The sequence below is a fragment of the Narcine bancroftii genome, chromosome 6 (assembly GCF_036971445.1).
Source record: "Narcine bancroftii isolate sNarBan1 chromosome 6, sNarBan1.hap1, whole genome shotgun sequence".
Lineage (NCBI taxonomy): Eukaryota > Metazoa > Chordata > Chondrichthyes > Torpediniformes > Narcinidae > Narcine > Narcine bancroftii.
Window position 1 is genome coordinate 69,302,711 of NC_091474.1, and position 17,151 is coordinate 69,319,861.

The window sequence follows — 17,151 nt, forward strand, 5'->3', positions numbered from 1 at the left end:
CTATAGCTTCTGCTGCCAATTCATCGTTCCAAATCCAGACTATTCTCGGAGTGAGGTACAAGATTCCTTAATTGTCATGTCATAGCACAGAGCGTAAGTTTGTGTGAAATCACGTTTTTCCTGCTATAAGAGTTTCCATGAGTGTCGTCCACTGCCCCTTCGAGTGTCCGTGTATTTCCCTCCAGCGTCTGCAGCCGCACAGGTTTTTATATGATCTGGCGCTGACTTGAGCGCCTGTGGGGGTGGGGGGGGGGAACCCTTCCAAAATGCTCAGGAAGGCTTCTGCGCCCAAAGCCCTTCTTTCCTCAAGAACCCTCCTGAATCCCAGCTCCAATACCTGGTTCCCATGAGTTGGTCACCACAGCTCCTACTTCATCACTCACACCTTGTGAGGATCCCTCAGCTGCTGACCCTCTCATTGCCATGGTCACCGTTCCATAGGGTTGTCTATTCTGCTTCGCCTTCTCAACAGGGGGTCTTCTCCGCATTTCTGATGCCCTACGCTGATCTGCTGCTCTCCAGAGTCTGTAATTCTTTGTGTTCGCTGACGAGCACAGGCTCCGCAACCTTGGGCTTGTGGCTCCTTCAACAAGCCACTTAATGCCTGATGGAGCTGCTGGAATTAGAACCCTTCGGACCAGCACAGATTCTCCGCTACCCCAGGTCCACACCAGTGACAGCGCCGCCATTTTATTCATGCCAAATTCCCTGTCCCTTCAGACATTCTACTCATGATGACTTGCGATCACCAGAGATCTTGGCTCTGGTATCTTCCTCTTGGGAAGATGCTCAGTACCAATGGGAACAATTTGGAGAGAGGAAGATGTCACAATCGGCAACAGGGAAAATGACCTTTGTCCTTGGTGTTAAATATTTGTCAGATAAAAGAGAGATGCCCTTGTTCTTGTCCGCATGAATGACTTGGGTCTTTTGGATCCAACTGAGCCCACTAGTGAAGCCTCAAAGACAGATGGCAATGCCATTACAGCACCAACGATCCAGTTTAGAATCTGCCGCAGTCTGTAAGGTGTTTGTACGTTCTCCCCCCTGACTGTATGGGTTTCCTCCAGATTCCCCCACGTTCCAAAGATGTGCAGGATTAGTAGGTAAATTTGACATGGGTGTAATTGGACAACACAAGTTCGTGGGCTGGAAGGGCCTGTTACTGTGACATGTCTCTGAATTAAATTCAAGCTCCCCTGAAAGACAGCAGTTTCGATGGATCGTTATGCCAGAGGTGCATCATTTTAAAACTTCCTCTTTAATAGTTGTCTTGACTTCATGGGAACAACATGTAGCTCTGTTCCCCGATCAGAGGAGAAATAATAGACCATTGGTCTATGGTTGAGAAAATGTGTTCTGTTACAAGGGTTGTAGCCTTGAAGCTATCGAGTCATCAAGGAGAGAAACAGGCCCTTTGGCCCAACTCATCCATGCTGACCAAGTTTCTAACCCATTCTTGTACTTGTTGCTGATACTTGGCCCGTATCCCTCTGAACCATTCTTGTCCACGGACCAATCCAAATGACATAGACGTGAGAGTTTTCCGGCTGCTTAACCACATGAGGAGGCGGGACGTATTTCCACTCGGTGACATCGTGTGCCCTCTGCCAGTCTCCCAGAGAGCTTATTTCTTCTTTTTCAGCTCCATGTGGAGGACAGTACACTGGATCTCAAGGAGTAGTTCTTTCTCCGAATTACCCTCGCAATTATTCAAGTGGTCAGACCTGTCTGTACTCCATCACCGTGCCCAAGGAATTTGGTGAGTTAAAGTTGCTGATTGATTAGATATTTGAATTGGTGATTAATACTTTGCTTGCAGACATTCAAAGTGAATCAGTTCCAAGCAACATTGCACTTGATAGTTGATTAGTGCATTTTCTTTTTTAAAACATCTTTATCGAGTTTAATTTTAAAAAAACACACACACATTGATCCAATACAAAGATTGAAAGATTAAAAAAAGACCATTTGTATTTCTCCAATAATACTCAAATAATGTATGTGAAAATTGTGTGTACTCCTCTCGATCAAACCCTTTTTTTACACAATATCTCACAAGAAAATAAAAAGAAAGGATAACCCACCCCCATTAATCAAACCCTTCCCCCCAAACAAGGTTTACTTGTTCATCGAAAAGACTTAGGGAGTGAAGGACGGCATTCGGAAGCCAGACAGGGCTGCTCGAGAGCATCCAAATGCCAAATTTGTTAAATGATGGTATTTTATGTTAAACGACTGCATTTTAAGTGATGCTCCAGACGTTAGTGTCCCAAGAGAAATGAAAAAGTAAGAACTTAAAATTTATTTGCAGTTTTGCTCTGCCCAGAATAGGCAGAATGAAGGAAGAAAATAATTGAATTATTTTGCATGTTCGGTAAGAGGGATGAAAGAGAATTCAAAATATACTTGCAGGAAGTATAATTGTTGGCTTTTCTCCCCTCAGTAATGATTGGTTTGGCACAGAAAGAATCTGTATTAATCTCACAAGTGCCTTGATCGATACAGGTTGCAACAGACAAAACGAAGGACCGGTTCACACACCCACAAAACAATGAAGGGAATACCAGCAATTGGAGTCCTCACTGGCCAGGCTCTTCTCCCGATGAAATTTCCAGGTTTCCGACATTGGGTAAACCACTTGGGTTGATCTCCACTCCTTCCCCCAGATCCTCCTTTCTTGTACTGCTACTGATCACCTCATGTGTCTTGGTTTGATTTTGTTGGCCGGAAGTCACCAACCCATAACTGTATCACATTTCCTCGGTGCTGACCTAAGGGTACAAGGCTCAATTGTTTTGTTTAATCATCCTCGTGGCAGCCTGAGCATGTGCCACCTTCTGGCCCAAAGTCTGACCATTTTGCAAAATGCTGGTTGAAAGAACGGTCTTACAAAATGTCCGCCTCCATTCCTTCAAGCACATGGCAAAGGCAAAGATATTGTGTTTCTCTGCTTCCACTGTCCTTGGCTCACTTCGGTACATTGTTTTGAATTCCATTTGTCCAACATTTCTTTACCACTCTCCCCAATACAAAGATATTTATCCCTGAATCACCCTTTCATTCTGTTGACCATCCCTGAGATTGCTATGCATCCCCAAGGGGGTCTGTTACACTTGCACTGTCAAAAAAAGCATTTCACTGTTTTCTACTGAAGAAAACATTCATGCACCCCCTTTATCAACAATTATACCGACAATCGTTCCTTCAGTTTAAGTAAAACATCTATATAACAAGCTCCCGTTTTCGCAAAATAGGATTATCAATGTAAGGGATAGCATAGACAGGAGGGACTGAATGGTCACAACAATATTTAATATTTCACACAAACACAAGTCACAGCCCAGCGACAATTTGATACATTGGAAGAACTGAGGGAAGGTTTGTCATAGTCCGTTCCAGAATTCGATAAATTTGCAAAGACATTCTGACTGCTGGAGTCATGTGAGCCATGGAGTCATCTTCTAATTTCTAATAAGATCTAAACCAGGTATTAAATAAAATCACAAAAAGAAACACACCAAAAAATCCAGAAATCTTTCTTCTAAGTAATATAAGAAGTAAAGAACTTGGACTCGATTTGGATGGAGCACGAAAAAGATTTATTAGGATAGCCTTAGCTGTAGCAAAAAAATGTATTATGTCAACCTGGAAATTAGAAGAGAGCCTGAGAATACAGCAATGGTACATAGAAATGAATAAATGTATTCCATTGGGAAAAATAACATAATTTAAGAAATAACATCACAGTATTTGAACAAATCTTGTGGAATTCAAGGCAATGCGTGCTCTGTGAATGACTGGGCCTTTTGGGTGGATTGACCTGTGCCAAGAGGGTCTCTTTGGGAAGCAAAGTGCTTCATTTTGAGTGTGACTAACAGTGAAGGTCACTTGGAGAGACCGGTGCCAGGATCTTGGAAGCTTCGTGGAGGCCGCTCAGTTCGAGACTCGCCGACGAAAGGACCACAGGTCATGTGGATGGACTTTTTTTTCTCAAAGGCAACACAAGGAAAATTTGTGGGTCTGTAGCAGCCACAACTCCAGTCTTCCCATCAGTTCAACATTAATTCAGGGATAAAATTTCAAAGGCCTGCACTTCAACACTGAATTTGAAAGACTGAACTTTGAAGGAATTTTCTAGATTTTGGCCTGGACTGTAATGGTTTGGGTATCTCGCTCGCTCGCTCGCTCACTCACTCACTCACGCGCTCAGACATAGACAAAGTAATAAGGTTCATAACAATATAATATTCTGGCACCTTCTAAGTTGATATATTAAGCAGTGCAACTATCAATGTGGATAAATTATTATAACAAAATGCAATATTATCCTCATCCATGAATCTATTTGAACGTTCGATCCTCAATTCCAAAACTTACTCAAAAGATCTGGTTGCCTTATCAGCGTGCATTTTAATTGCTTTGAAGTTTTGGATTCATTGATGGATGATCTCACTTGTCTCTTCCACAATCTGTGAGAAGTCTACAATCAAATGTAGATGCGGTGGCAATTTGGTAGCAGAGTACCACCACTGATAGCGATCAGCCTCTGTGCATTGAATTGTAAGGCTTTCTTCATTATCATGTCTTCCACTGGTTGAGGCAAAGTTCATCCTTGCAAGAAAAACTGGTTATTCACAGGCAAAAATTGACAATGTAACCCTTTGTCTATGCATGTCAAACAATCCACTCCCCCCTCATAACATAAATTTGTCTTTTATTTCCTTTTCTTTCTCATTTCAAGGTCATTTGAGAAAAGTTATTATCATCAGGTATTCTCCAAATGTGAGCATCAATCCTGACATATTTATCTGCTGTGTTGCCTGGATTCAGGACATATTATCTGACCTGCAAAGGAAGTTGCAGTGGGAGGGGAAAGATGCGTTGTCATAGTCCATGTTAGTACAATCGACATTGGAAAAAACCAGGAGAGTTGAGAGAATTCTCTCTGTTGAGAGAATGTGAGGAGCCAGAGACAAAATTTTAAAAAACTGAACCAAAAAGGTGATAATCTCTGCATTAGTACCTGAGCCACGTGCAGATTGGCACAGGGTTCAGAAGATTAGAGAGTTAAATGTGTGGCTCAGTGATTGGTATGGGTGGTGGGTTTCAATTCATGATAAATTTGCACCAGTACTGGAGAAGAAAGGAGTTGTTCAAGGGGGATGGACTCCATCAGAACCATGATGGGACCTGACAAATTGTATAACTAGGACTGTGGAGAGGGCTTTACACTAAATAGTTGGGTGTGGTTCAACAGATTGGACAAGGATGAATAAAGTTAAAGGGAATTGTGTGGGTAAAGTAAAAGCAATAATGAAAAGAGAGCAAAATAAGAGCAGAATGGATAAATGTCAAGTGCAAGAGAGGGAAAGGTTATGAGATTTCAAAAGCTCACTGAGTGTGAGGGCACTTTATCTGAATGCCCGTAGTATTCAAACAAGATCAAGAATGAGTGTTACAAATCAATACAAAGTGGTATGATTTTGTAGCCATTACAGAAACATGATTGCAGGATGGGCAGGACTAGGAATCACATATCAGGTAATACAGTAGGACAGGCAGAAAGGTAAGGGAGGTGAGGTACCATTCTTAGTTATGGGCAATAATTAGAGGTGATACAAGATCTAAGGAACAAAATGTTGTATCCATTTGGGTTGAGATTACAGATAGGGTAACACTATCTGGTGGGAGTGGGCTATAGGGCACCCCAGTTATAACATTGCAGTGGCACAGGCAATAAACCAAGAAATATTGGAAACATGCAAGAATGGAGATGCAGTTATGGTCGGGGACTTGAATGTGCACATAAAATGGTTGAATCAGGTTGGTCGGGGCAACCTTGAGGAGGACTTCATGGAATGCATCAGTGATCGATTTCTTTAACACCTTGTTACTGAACGTATAGGGAGTATGTTATCTTGGATCTGGTCCTATACAATAACACAGGTAACATCAGTGATCTTGGGGGAAACGGTACTTTCATATCTGTCTCTATCCTTTGCTTTTCGATTTTTCTTTTTCCCGATGTTGGGACCATTCCTAAATAACTAACTTCTCCTTCATCATTTGTGCTATTTTTTTAGACTTTTAATCCCAGTACATGTAATAAATGAGGCAATTCTGCTCAGATCTGACAATGTTCCTGCTTAGTTTCAGACTGTAGAAGTAAATCATCCACATATTGCTCTAAACGCGCAGATTTTGAGAACTGTTTTAACCCTTCCCTCCATTGTGGAAGAAGCACAGATGGGGAATTATGGAATCCCTGTGGAAAGGTTGTCCACATACACGGTTGTTCTTGGAAGGCACATACATACTTGTATTGTTCCTCTCTTTACAGTGAAATAGTCCAAAATCAAATGCTTTGGTCCAAAGCCATAAAGATTTTGCCCTTTCATGTTGTTTGACCACTGTTTGTAGTTGCTATGGCTGGGGTTGTTAAAGGCGTGACTTTATTCAATTCCCAGTAGACTATTGTCAGTCTTCAACCATCATCTGGTTTTCTTACAATGAAATAGGTAAGTTATTAGAGGAGGCTACTGGTCTTTGAATCTCTTGATGTGCCTAACTCTGAATTATGATACCAACATCATCCTCTCCAGGGGAAGATGCCAAGGGGGTGATAAAGAGGAAGGGATGAGGGAGTCACGGAGCGAGCAGTCCCTAAGAAGGCAAAGAAGAGAGGAGAGGGGGAAGATGTGTCTGGTGGTGGGATCATGTTGCAGGTGATGGAAATTACAAAGGGTGTAGAGGCTGGTGGGATGGTAGGTGAGGACAAGAGGAATCCAGTTTTTGTTGTGTCTGGGGACAGAGAGGACCAGGGCAGATGAACTGGAAATGGAGGAGATGCAGGTAAGGCCTGAGTTGATAGTTACAGAGGGGAAGCCACATTTTTGGAAGAAGGAAGACATTTTGGATGATCTGGATTGAAGACCTCATAGTCTGAACAGATACAATAGAGACTGGGGAATTGAGAGAAAGGAATGGAATCCTTGCAGGGGTCTTGGTGTGCAGAAGTGTGGTTGAGGTAGTTGTGGGCTTGTTTAAAAAAAAAAGTCTGTAGGAAACTGGTCTCCTGGGATGTAGAGAGAGAAAACGCTGAACAGCCAAAGGAACCAGCCAAGACTCTTGTATTCATGGAACAATATTTATTTGTATAGATGAAATACTTGTCCTGCATGTGTATTGTTTGTATGTGTGTTATGTCTGGTTGTGTCTCTGTGTGCATTGCACCGAGGACCGGTGAACACTGTTTCATCGGGTTGTACTTGTGCAATCAGATGACAATAAGCTTGTCTTGAGATCAAGAAAGGGGAGAGATGGACCAAGTGAACTTGAGGTCAGGTTGAAAATTTGCAGCAAATTGAATAAAGGTTGATGAGCTCATCACGGGTGCACGAGGCAGCAGGGATGTAGTCATCAATTTAGCAGAGAAAGAGTTGAAGGACCTTGCCTGTGTAGGCTTGCTGTGTGGATTGCTCTTCAAAGCCGTCAAAAAGGCAGCCAAAGCTGGGTCCCATGACTGCTCCTTTGATTTGGAGAAAGTGGGATGAATCAAAGGAGAAGTTATTACGGGTGAGAACAAGTTCTCCCAGATGGAAGAGGGTGGTGGTGAAGGGGGCCTAGTTTGGTTGCTTGGCAAGAAAGAAATGAAGAGTTTTGAGAACTTCTGTATGGGTGCTGGAGGTGCAAAGGGATTGGACGTCTATAGTGAAAATGAGGCAACAAAGTTCAGGGAATTGGAAGGTATGTGAGGGGCTGCAGATGTCGATGATAGGGCTAGATTGGACCAGGGGAGAAAAAAAAAATCAAAGGTGTGATAGTACAGATCTATCACCAATGTACATAGTGTATATAGTTACTGTATCTAGACTGTGCTTACAGCGATTGGCTGAGAGCTAAGCCACACCTATTGTCTGGGCCTTAAATGGTTGTGTCCCTAGCCAGGTCGGATCATTCCGGACTGGTCGGCCACCTGTGAAGAGCTCCGGTCTTTTGCTAATAAAAGCCTTGGTTTGGATCAACAAGTCTTTGGTTCTTTCGACGAGCTCTACAATTTTATGAGCAAAATAATTTTTTTTGAAAGGGATAGAGCGTTTAACTCGGCCAGAAAAACTTGATATCGACCCACAGTCAGCTACAGCCTTCAAAGCCTTTAACTTCTGGCTGCTGAACTTTGAAAACTTCCTGAAACTCATTGAGGTGGAGGAGGATAACCAGCGTCTAACAGCATTGCTGTCTATGGTGTCCTTGAGAGTCTACGAGAACATCCAGGATGAGACCACTTACACCGCAGCCATAAAGGTACTGAAAGGACTGTACGATCACCCAGTGAACAGAGTTCATGCCCGGCTCGTGCTTGCGTCGAGGAAGCAACAGCCCGGCGAGTCCAGCAGGGCATATTTACAAGTACTAAAGGCATTGGGCAAGGACTGTAACTGTGTGGACAAAACTGCTGCCGAGATCACAAATGATCTCGTCCGGGATGCCTATGTGGCCGAGCTCCGATCGAATGAAGTGAGGCTGCGCTTGCTCGAACAAGGGGTAGAAAAACTAGAGGACGTGGCCCGGATTGCAATCACAATGGAGGATGCAGCCTTAAAGTCCACCGAGCTCTCTAGGGACTAGACCCCTCGTTCTGATGTGAGTAGAGTGCCCTTCTACCCTACCACCCCCCGTGATACTGACGGCCTGTCGGCTGCTGCTACCCTGCCCCGTGCGAACCCGAAATGTTATTTCTGCGGGAGGGACAAGCACAGCAGGTCCCAGTGTCCAGCAAGAAAAGCCAAGTGCCAGAAGTGCCTTAAAAACGGCCACTTTGCTGCAGTCTGTGGGTCTAAAATGGCCGCCAGCAAACACAGTGCCTCGTGTGAAGCCCAATCGCCACTATCCCATTCAAACTCTTCTTCCCAAGAGCTCTCGTCCAATGAGAGCGAGGGCTCCACTACACGGCAACGCCTGACGTCACGGAGACGCCGAACCATGGTGTTGGTCCGCCTCTCGCCCCCGTACGGAACACTCGACGCTACCGCCGCTGCTGCCGCCGTCACAAACACCCCCGGGGCCAACCGGGTACTCACCCTAGCGTCCATCGCCGACGACCACCAGGGCCCGACCGCCATGACCAACGACCTACCCACCGCCAATCGCAAGCAACTACAAACCCCACTACTTACCATTCACCCGCCAATGCCGCCACAACAGCACTTCCGGGAGGTCCTCCAACCTGCTCCTCGAGCGTTGACTACGTCATCCCGTGTCGTGACGTCATCCCGTTGCGTGACGTCATCCCGTTGCGTGACATCATCGCGCAAAACTCCCCTGTCAACTGCTTCAATAACACTAAACCAGCAATGCTCTCATCCCCTCACCAGTGCAATGGAACTGATTAAAGTGCATGGACACTACACCAATTGCTAATTTGACTCTGGGTCAACTGACAGTTTTATCCAGCCAGATCTGGCTCTCCGTTGGGGACTTGACATTATCCCCACTACCCAGAGGATCTCATTAGCGACGAGGTCGCCTCGACTGGGATAAAGGGGTATTGCATCGCCACGCTGGAAGTACAGGGCGTAATGGTCACCCACTTCAAATTATTCGTCCTTCCCCAATTGTGCGCCCCAGTGTTGCTGGGATTAGACTTCCAGTGTCAGTTCCAAACGGTGTCCCTACACTTTGGGGGACCCCACGCCCCCCTCTCAGTCTGCCATCGCCCCACCCCCGAAGCACCAGAGCAACCTGCCCCCGTGCCCCGGGGCCAATCCTGCGGCCTTTCCGCACTCCGGATTGCCCCGCTAGCACTCTTCGCAAACCTCACCCCTGGCTGGAAGATGTGGCCACCAAAAGTCGGCAATATAATTACGAAAACAGGCAATTCATTAGGAGTGAGGTGCGTAGATTGCTGGATGAGGGCATCATCGAACCCAGTTCAAGCCCTTGGAGAGCCCAGGTGGTGGTTGTCATGAATGGGGAAAAACTACGGATGGTGGTCGACTATAGCCAGACCATTAACCGCTTCACGCTCCTGGATGAGTACCCCCTGCCACGCATCACGGATGTGGTGAACCAGATTGCTCAATACCGCATTTTCTCCACTATTGACCTACGTTCGGCCTACCACCAGCTCCCGATCCGCTGCGAGGACCGACCATTCACGGCCTTTGAAGCGAATGGGCGGCTATATCAATTTCTCATGGTACCATTCGGGGTCACGAATGGTGTCGCGGTCTTCCAGCGGGAAATGGACTGGATGGTGGACCAGAACGGGCTAACCGCTACCTTCCCGTATCTGGACAATATCACCATCTGCGTCCACGACATGCAGGACCACGACGCCAACCTAGACAAATTTCTTCAAACTGCCCGTCGGCTGAACCTGACTTACAATTTGGACAAGTGTGTCTTCCGGACCACACGACTCGCTATTCTAGGTTGTGTGGTGGAGAACGGGATAGTCATGCCAGATCCTGACCGCATGCGTCCCCTAATGGACTTACCCCTCCCCCCCCCCACATACCCAGAAAGCTCTCAAACGTTGCCTGGGCCTTTTCTCATATTACGCCCAATGGGTTCCACACTACGCCGACAAGGCGCGTCCTCTTATCAAGACCACCTCCTTTCCCCTCTCGACCGAAGCCACAGCGGCTTTCGATCGAATCAAATCCAACATCGCTGCTGCGACGCTGCACGCGATCGATGAGTCTGTCCCGTTTCAAGTCGAGAGCGATGCATCTGACTTCGCCCTGGCAGCCACCTTGAACCAGGCCGGTCGGCCTGTAGCCTTCTTCTCCAGAACCCTCCAGTGTCCAGAGAGTAGACACTCCTCGATCGAGAAGGAGGCCCAGGCCATAGTTGAAGCGGTGCGTCGTTGGAGACATTACCTCGCTGGGAGGCGCTTTACACTGTTGACTGATCAACGCGCGGTCTCCTTCATATTCAGCAACACCCAGCGTGGTAAGATAAAAAACGACAAAATTGCCAGATGGAGAATCGAACTCTCCATCTTCAACTATGACATCCTGTACCGGCCTGGTAAGCTCAACGACCTGTCTGACGCGCTCTCCAGGGGGGCGTGCGCCAGCATACAGATGGACAGACTACGGAAACTCCATGAGGCGCTCTGTCATCCAGGGGTCACTAGGTTTGCTCACTTTGTCAAGGCGCGCAACTTACCCTACACAGTCAAGGAGATCCGCTCCATGACCCGAGCCTGTTCGGTGTGCGCTGAATGCAAGCCCCACTTCTTCCGTCCGGATAACTCCCACGTTATCAAAGCCACCCGCCCCTTCGAGCGTCTTAGCGTAGACTTTAAGGGGCCCCTACCGTCGACCAACCGTAATACCTACATCTTTACAGCCATCGACGAGTACTCCCGCTTCCCATTCGCTGTGGCCTGCCCAGACACCACTGCCACCTCAGTGATACAGGCCCTTCACAGTATTTTCGCCATTTCGGGTACCCCAATTCCATCCACAGTGATAAGGGGTCCTCATTCATGAGTGCAGAGCTGCGACAGTACCTTCTGGAGTGTGGTATTGCTTCAAGCAGGACCACGAGCTATAACCCACGCGGTAACGGCCAGGTCGAGAGGGAGAATGCCACCATATGGAGAGCGGTTACACTGGCTCTCCGGGCTAAAGGTCTCCCCACCTCTCACTGGCAGGAGGTTCTCACTAGTGCCTTACACTCCATCCGCTCCCTCCTATGTACTGCAACAAATGCCACACCCCACAAAAGGATGTTCCTTTTCCCGAGGAAATCCGAATCAGGAACCACTGTTCCGGCGTGGCTCACCGTCCCTGGCCCCGTCCTTTTGCGACGCCACGTCCGGCACTCAAAGAACGACCCCTTGGTCGACCAAGTGACTCTACTCCACGCGAACCCACATTACGCCTACGTTGAGATCCCAGACGGGCGGGAGGACACTGTTTCGGTGCGGGACCTAGCTCAGGACGCGGTAGACCCAGCAAACCCCCCAACCCAACCTTCCCCAACTCTTTATTCTCCAGGCCCTGTGCCGCAACAGAAGGACCAACAGCACCCCAATGACCTGGGCCACCCTGCCGACAACACGACTGGGGAATTGAGCGACGGAGCAGTCACACCCGACGAACCCGCTGGCGACACCACTCCAGCGACCCCAATCCCGGCACCACGGCGGTCACGCCGGACAGTCAGACCCCCTGACCACTACAGTCCTTGACCTACCCCTTCCTTTCATTCTCTCCCTCGTTTTTGTATTTTTTTCCCAGGGTCAGTTCTCCAAGAAGGGGTGAATGTGATAGTACAGATCTATCACCAATGTACATAGTGTATATAGTTACTGTATCTAGACTGTGCTTACAGCGATTGGCTGAGAGCTAAGCCACACCTATTGTCTGGGCCTTAAAGGGTTGTGTCCCTAACCAGGTCGGATCATTCCGGACTGGTCGGCCACCTGTGAAGAGCTCCGGTCTTTTGCTAATAAAAGCATTGGTTTGGATCAACAAGTCTTTGGTTCTTTCGACGAGCTCTACAAAAGGTAAGATAATACCAGTTCAGTGGGGCAGGAACTTATGTAAACAATAGGTTTATTTGGATAATTGTGTATCTTGGGTAGGAGGTAGAACCAGGCAGTGCAAGGATGAGAAATAATAAGGTTGGCTGGATGGAGGGAGATGACAAGAGGTGATGAGGTTTGATATAGCATGAAAGAAGGTGGCTTGATGTTCTTTGGTGGGGTCGATAATGGTGCCTCATGCACCCGTGATGAGCTCATAAATGCTATTTGATGCTAACTTTCACTTTGACCTGGTCTATCTCTGAAAATACTTTCCCCTTTCTTGATCTCTCGGTCTCCCTCTGTCGCTGCTAGTCATTTCCCCATTCTACCTCTCTTCCCAATCCCACTATATTCTTTCCTCCAGCTCTCCACCCCTTCCCTCTCATTTACAGAGCCATCCCCTCCCCTTGCTTGCTGGTGTTCCCTCGTTCCCTCCTGCCTGTGAGACTATGCTCCCCACCTCTCCATAATTTTGTTCAGACGCCTGTCTACATTTTGCTCATTCTTTGATGAAAGGCTTAAGCCCAAAACATTGGATATCTTTATTATTTAAAGTCCACTGTTTGACCTGCTGAGTTTCTCCAGCATTGTGTTTTTATTTCAATGTCTGCAGACTCTTGTGTTTGACAAATGATACAATTAAACATGTTGAAGCAAATTCCTGCTTTGACCATGCAGTCACTCCCCAATACAGTAAATCCTTTGCTATTTTGCACCAATGGGGATTGGTAGATGCCAGTTGAGTAAATGTTCCAGTTGCTTGAGGTTGCGTTGTTGCATAATTGATGAATGAACAGGGAGGCACGCCAATTTTAAACTTGTATATTTTTTACCTATTTATTTTCTGTGATATTTTTTGCCAGTTGTTTCAATTCAGGATGAAGGGCTTTTAATATATACTGGAATTCAACCAACACCATTACAATGTCTCCTGTTCCAATGTCCCAATGCTACACTCCCACGTCCCAATTGTGAATGTCCTGTTAATCCAAGGAAAATTTCACCTTTTATCTCCCAACTTGCTTTCTTTGCATTAGTGATGTTGACAGTGGTTTGGGACCCTCCAGTATCCCATTAAAGGAAAGTACAGGGTGGCCTCCAACCCTAATATGTCACACACCAACCATGGTGGGGATGGACGCAGTCATTGGAGTTCAGGGAACAATCCTCTGACTGCTGGTCTCTCCATCGCAGGATGTTGGGGACTCCACCTATATGATCCCTCCAGATGCAAACCCTAACCTCCTTACTCTGCTCGCTCTTCTCAGGTTTCGTCATTCTCTCTTAAAGTAGCCACCTTGTCCACAGTTGTAGCATTTGGATTTTCCACCTTCAATTATCGCCATACCTGGCACCATTTTGTTTCCTCTGCCACTACTTGATAGGCTGGCAGAGAGACTTTCAGAACAGATCCCTTGCTCTTGTTTTTCCAGGTAGCTGCCTGACTTACAAAAGGCAACACCCTTCCACCAGAGTCTTTAATTGGTCTTAGGGTCTCATTCTCCCCTGCTCTGACCATTTTTCGAAGAACCCGTGATCAAACTCTTCCAACACCTTTCTCGATTTGTCAGTGCTGAGAGACACCAACGTTCTTTACCATCTATTTATGGGGGTCTGGTCCTAAATGGCCTCAATCTAAAGCTGTGCCATACACTCCTTGGATCATTGCCCAGAGACAGGATGCAAATGCAGTAGGGTGTTCACCTCTCCTCTGGTAACATTTGGTCAGTGCATCTACCAAGTCCCTCTGTTAATGCACGTAACAGTCAGAATTTAATTCTTTGACGGAATCTTGGTACTTCTGGCGAAGCTGAGTCTATGCTCGGATGCAAATGGATTGTCATCACTTTTCTTTCCTCTGCAGCATCGAGACTGTGTATGATTCTCTGGTGATTAGTTGTCTGGAACAACTCCCTGCGATCATTCCTGGGCATATATGTACTAATATCTTAAGCAATACCCCTTAGTCAATACCCCCTGCAGGGGGTAGTATTAGGTTGTGTTCTGGTTTTGATATTCTGCCCTGCCCCCCACCCCCCCCCCCACACTTCTCTGGTTGTAGCTGTGGTGCTGACGGTAGTTCATTTTGTTTATATTCTGATGGAGGTTCCATCATCATAACCCGATCTGACCGCTTCATCTGCTAAATTGTGTGAATCTGTTTCTCCATCACTATTTTCCTCCCTCTTTCAGATCCGAGTGCACATATTTCGAGCTCTTGGGAGGGTCTTCTGCCTGCTTCAGACACATTGTGTGACTTCCGGTACTTTCTCTTCATGCACTGATCTCTGTATCACATTCATAATAGCAGTTTGTTTGTTTTTTTGAATTCACCACGCTGTTCTTTAATTCTTCCACCTCATTCTCAGCTTCCTGCCCTTCCTCTTTAATGACATTTTCACATTGCGTCTGAGACTGGTTCTTGTGTATCAAATCCACCCTCCTCTGCCCCTGTTGGTCAATGACCTTCTCCTTCAGCCAAGGCAGTGTCTCCATTTCTGATTTAGCTTGCTGCCGACATTTTATCCAGTTCAACAACTCCTGGCTTCTGCCCTCTTTTTTTTTAAAAATTCCTGTCTGACCATTTCCCTCACAAAACTTTGCAAAGAGCCTCACCAGCAGCTTTCCCCATCCTGCCAGTGGCCAGTTCCCCATGATGCACTCCTGAAGGAGTTCCCACCAGTCGAAACATCCTCAGCCTTCAGGACTTACTGAATTCTCTGAATTGTTCATCCTGGGTTAGGAACTACAAACGACCTAGACTCAGTTCAGTTCTCTCTGCACTTCACCAATCTGGTTCAGCTCGAGTCTCCCACTGACTCAACAGAGAGAGTAACTGAGCCAACTTGGGACACTAGTTTATTGATGTTTCATTCAATAATAATTAGTTCTGCATAGAGAATCTGTATTAGTCAAACAAATACCTTTATTGATGCAGTTATCAACAACAAACTCAACAGAATACAAGTCGGACAAAACTGGGTATCAGTTCCCATGTAGCCTCTGACTTTCCCCAAAACAACCCAAGAATAAATAAGGCAATACCTGGGAACAGGGGTCTTCATTAGCCAGATTTTCCTGATCCTGATGGAATACCCATGATACCAACGTGCGGTAAATTGCTTCTACGATGGTTGGTCTCCAGAAATTTCACTGCTCCTTCCCCCGAATCCTCTAATTTTATACTGGTCTGTATCAGCTCAACGGTTGTCATTGAATTTCATTGGGCCAAGGGTTATCTGGCCATTTTGTGTGGCATTTTCATTGAATCTGGCCTCAGGCAACAAGACTTAATTATATTATTGCATTATCACTCTTGTGGCAGCCCGAACCATGTTCTGGCTCTGAATGTGACAAGTTGCTGGTCGCAAGAACAGTCTCACAATAGGTCCACCTCCATTCCTTCTTCAATTACACAATATCACAGTAGTGGGCTGTACAAAGAGGGACAATGAACCATCTTTTAGGAGGGAGATTAAAAATTGAGCTGAATTTTATTTTGGTTCGCTGACAACAAGGTCACACTCATCGTGTCCAAAACCAAGGAGCTGATTGTGCAATGTAGGAAGGGAAAAACCAGAAGTGTATTATTCAGCTATATTTGGGGAATCTGAAATGGATAGAGTGAGTAAATTTTAATTGCTGGGAGTCTCGGAGGAAATTTCCTGGACCCAACACATGAATGTAATTGTGAAGAAGCTCGTCAGCACTCTATTTTCTAAAGAGTCTGCGGAGGTTTGGCATGGCGTTGAAACCTTGGAAAACTTCTACAGATGCGTAGTGGAAAGTGTACCGACCAGCTGTGGCACTAACACCTCTGAGCAGAAAGCCCAGCAACATGGAGTGGACACAGCCCAGAACATCACCATGGTGAACACCTGTAAAGAACGCTGCTATCATCAAGAATACTCACCACCCGGGACACGCACTGTTCTCACTGCTGCCATCAGGGAAGAGGTGTCGGTGCCACAAGACTCGCACCACCAGGTTCATGAACAGTTGCTACTCCTCCACCATCCTCAACAACAAACCCAATCAGAAGCCCCTTTTCCATTGGCATCCCTGTTAATTGGTTGAGCAGTGTCCCATGGTAGTAAGCCCTTTGTGCTGTTTCCACTGGGCCACCTTTAACCGGGACACTGACTATTTTTCCATTGAACACAGCTCATCCCTGGTGATAGGAGAGTCTACCTATCTTTATTGTTGGTGGAGAGGTAACTCTTGGTCCCCAGCACTCGGTGGGAAAGAAGCAGACGGTAGCTGGCTCAATGTGGGACCAATGGCCGTCTTCCTTACCCATAATCTCCCATGCAGCTGGAACTGCTCTGCCAGCTCCAGAGTGGTTCCAGCTGCATGAGGGTTTATGGGTAAGGAGGACGGCCATTGCTCCCACATTGAGCTGTTGCCACGAACCAGTGCGGCACTACGTAAACTCTCGGCTCGGCAGGTCTGCAGCCCTGCTGTCGGGAGTTAGATGAGGGGAGTGTACTTGAGTGCTGGTGGAGTGCCTGAAAGCTGCTGGAGTTCAGTGCTCAGCTCCACTGCCCTGATGGCTCAATCCTCCTGCAGCTCTGCACCAAAGGGGTGGCCGCTTTTGCCTGACC

At 46.6% G+C, this 17,151-nt stretch overlaps 1 protein-coding gene across 1 annotated transcript in view; it reads left to right on the top strand.

The window, feature by feature from the left end:
• LOC138736174 (CUB and sushi domain-containing protein 1-like) overlaps nucleotides 1-17,151 on the top strand; it is a 2,349,200-nt gene that overhangs the window by 1,786,626 nt on the left and 545,423 nt on the right. Inside the window, exon 32 of the mRNA XM_069885244.1 lies at nucleotides 1,646-1,762. Within this exon, the coding sequence (XP_069741345.1) occupies nucleotides 1,646-1,762 (117 nt within the window). The remainder of the gene's footprint in view (nucleotides 1-1,645; nucleotides 1,763-17,151) is intronic.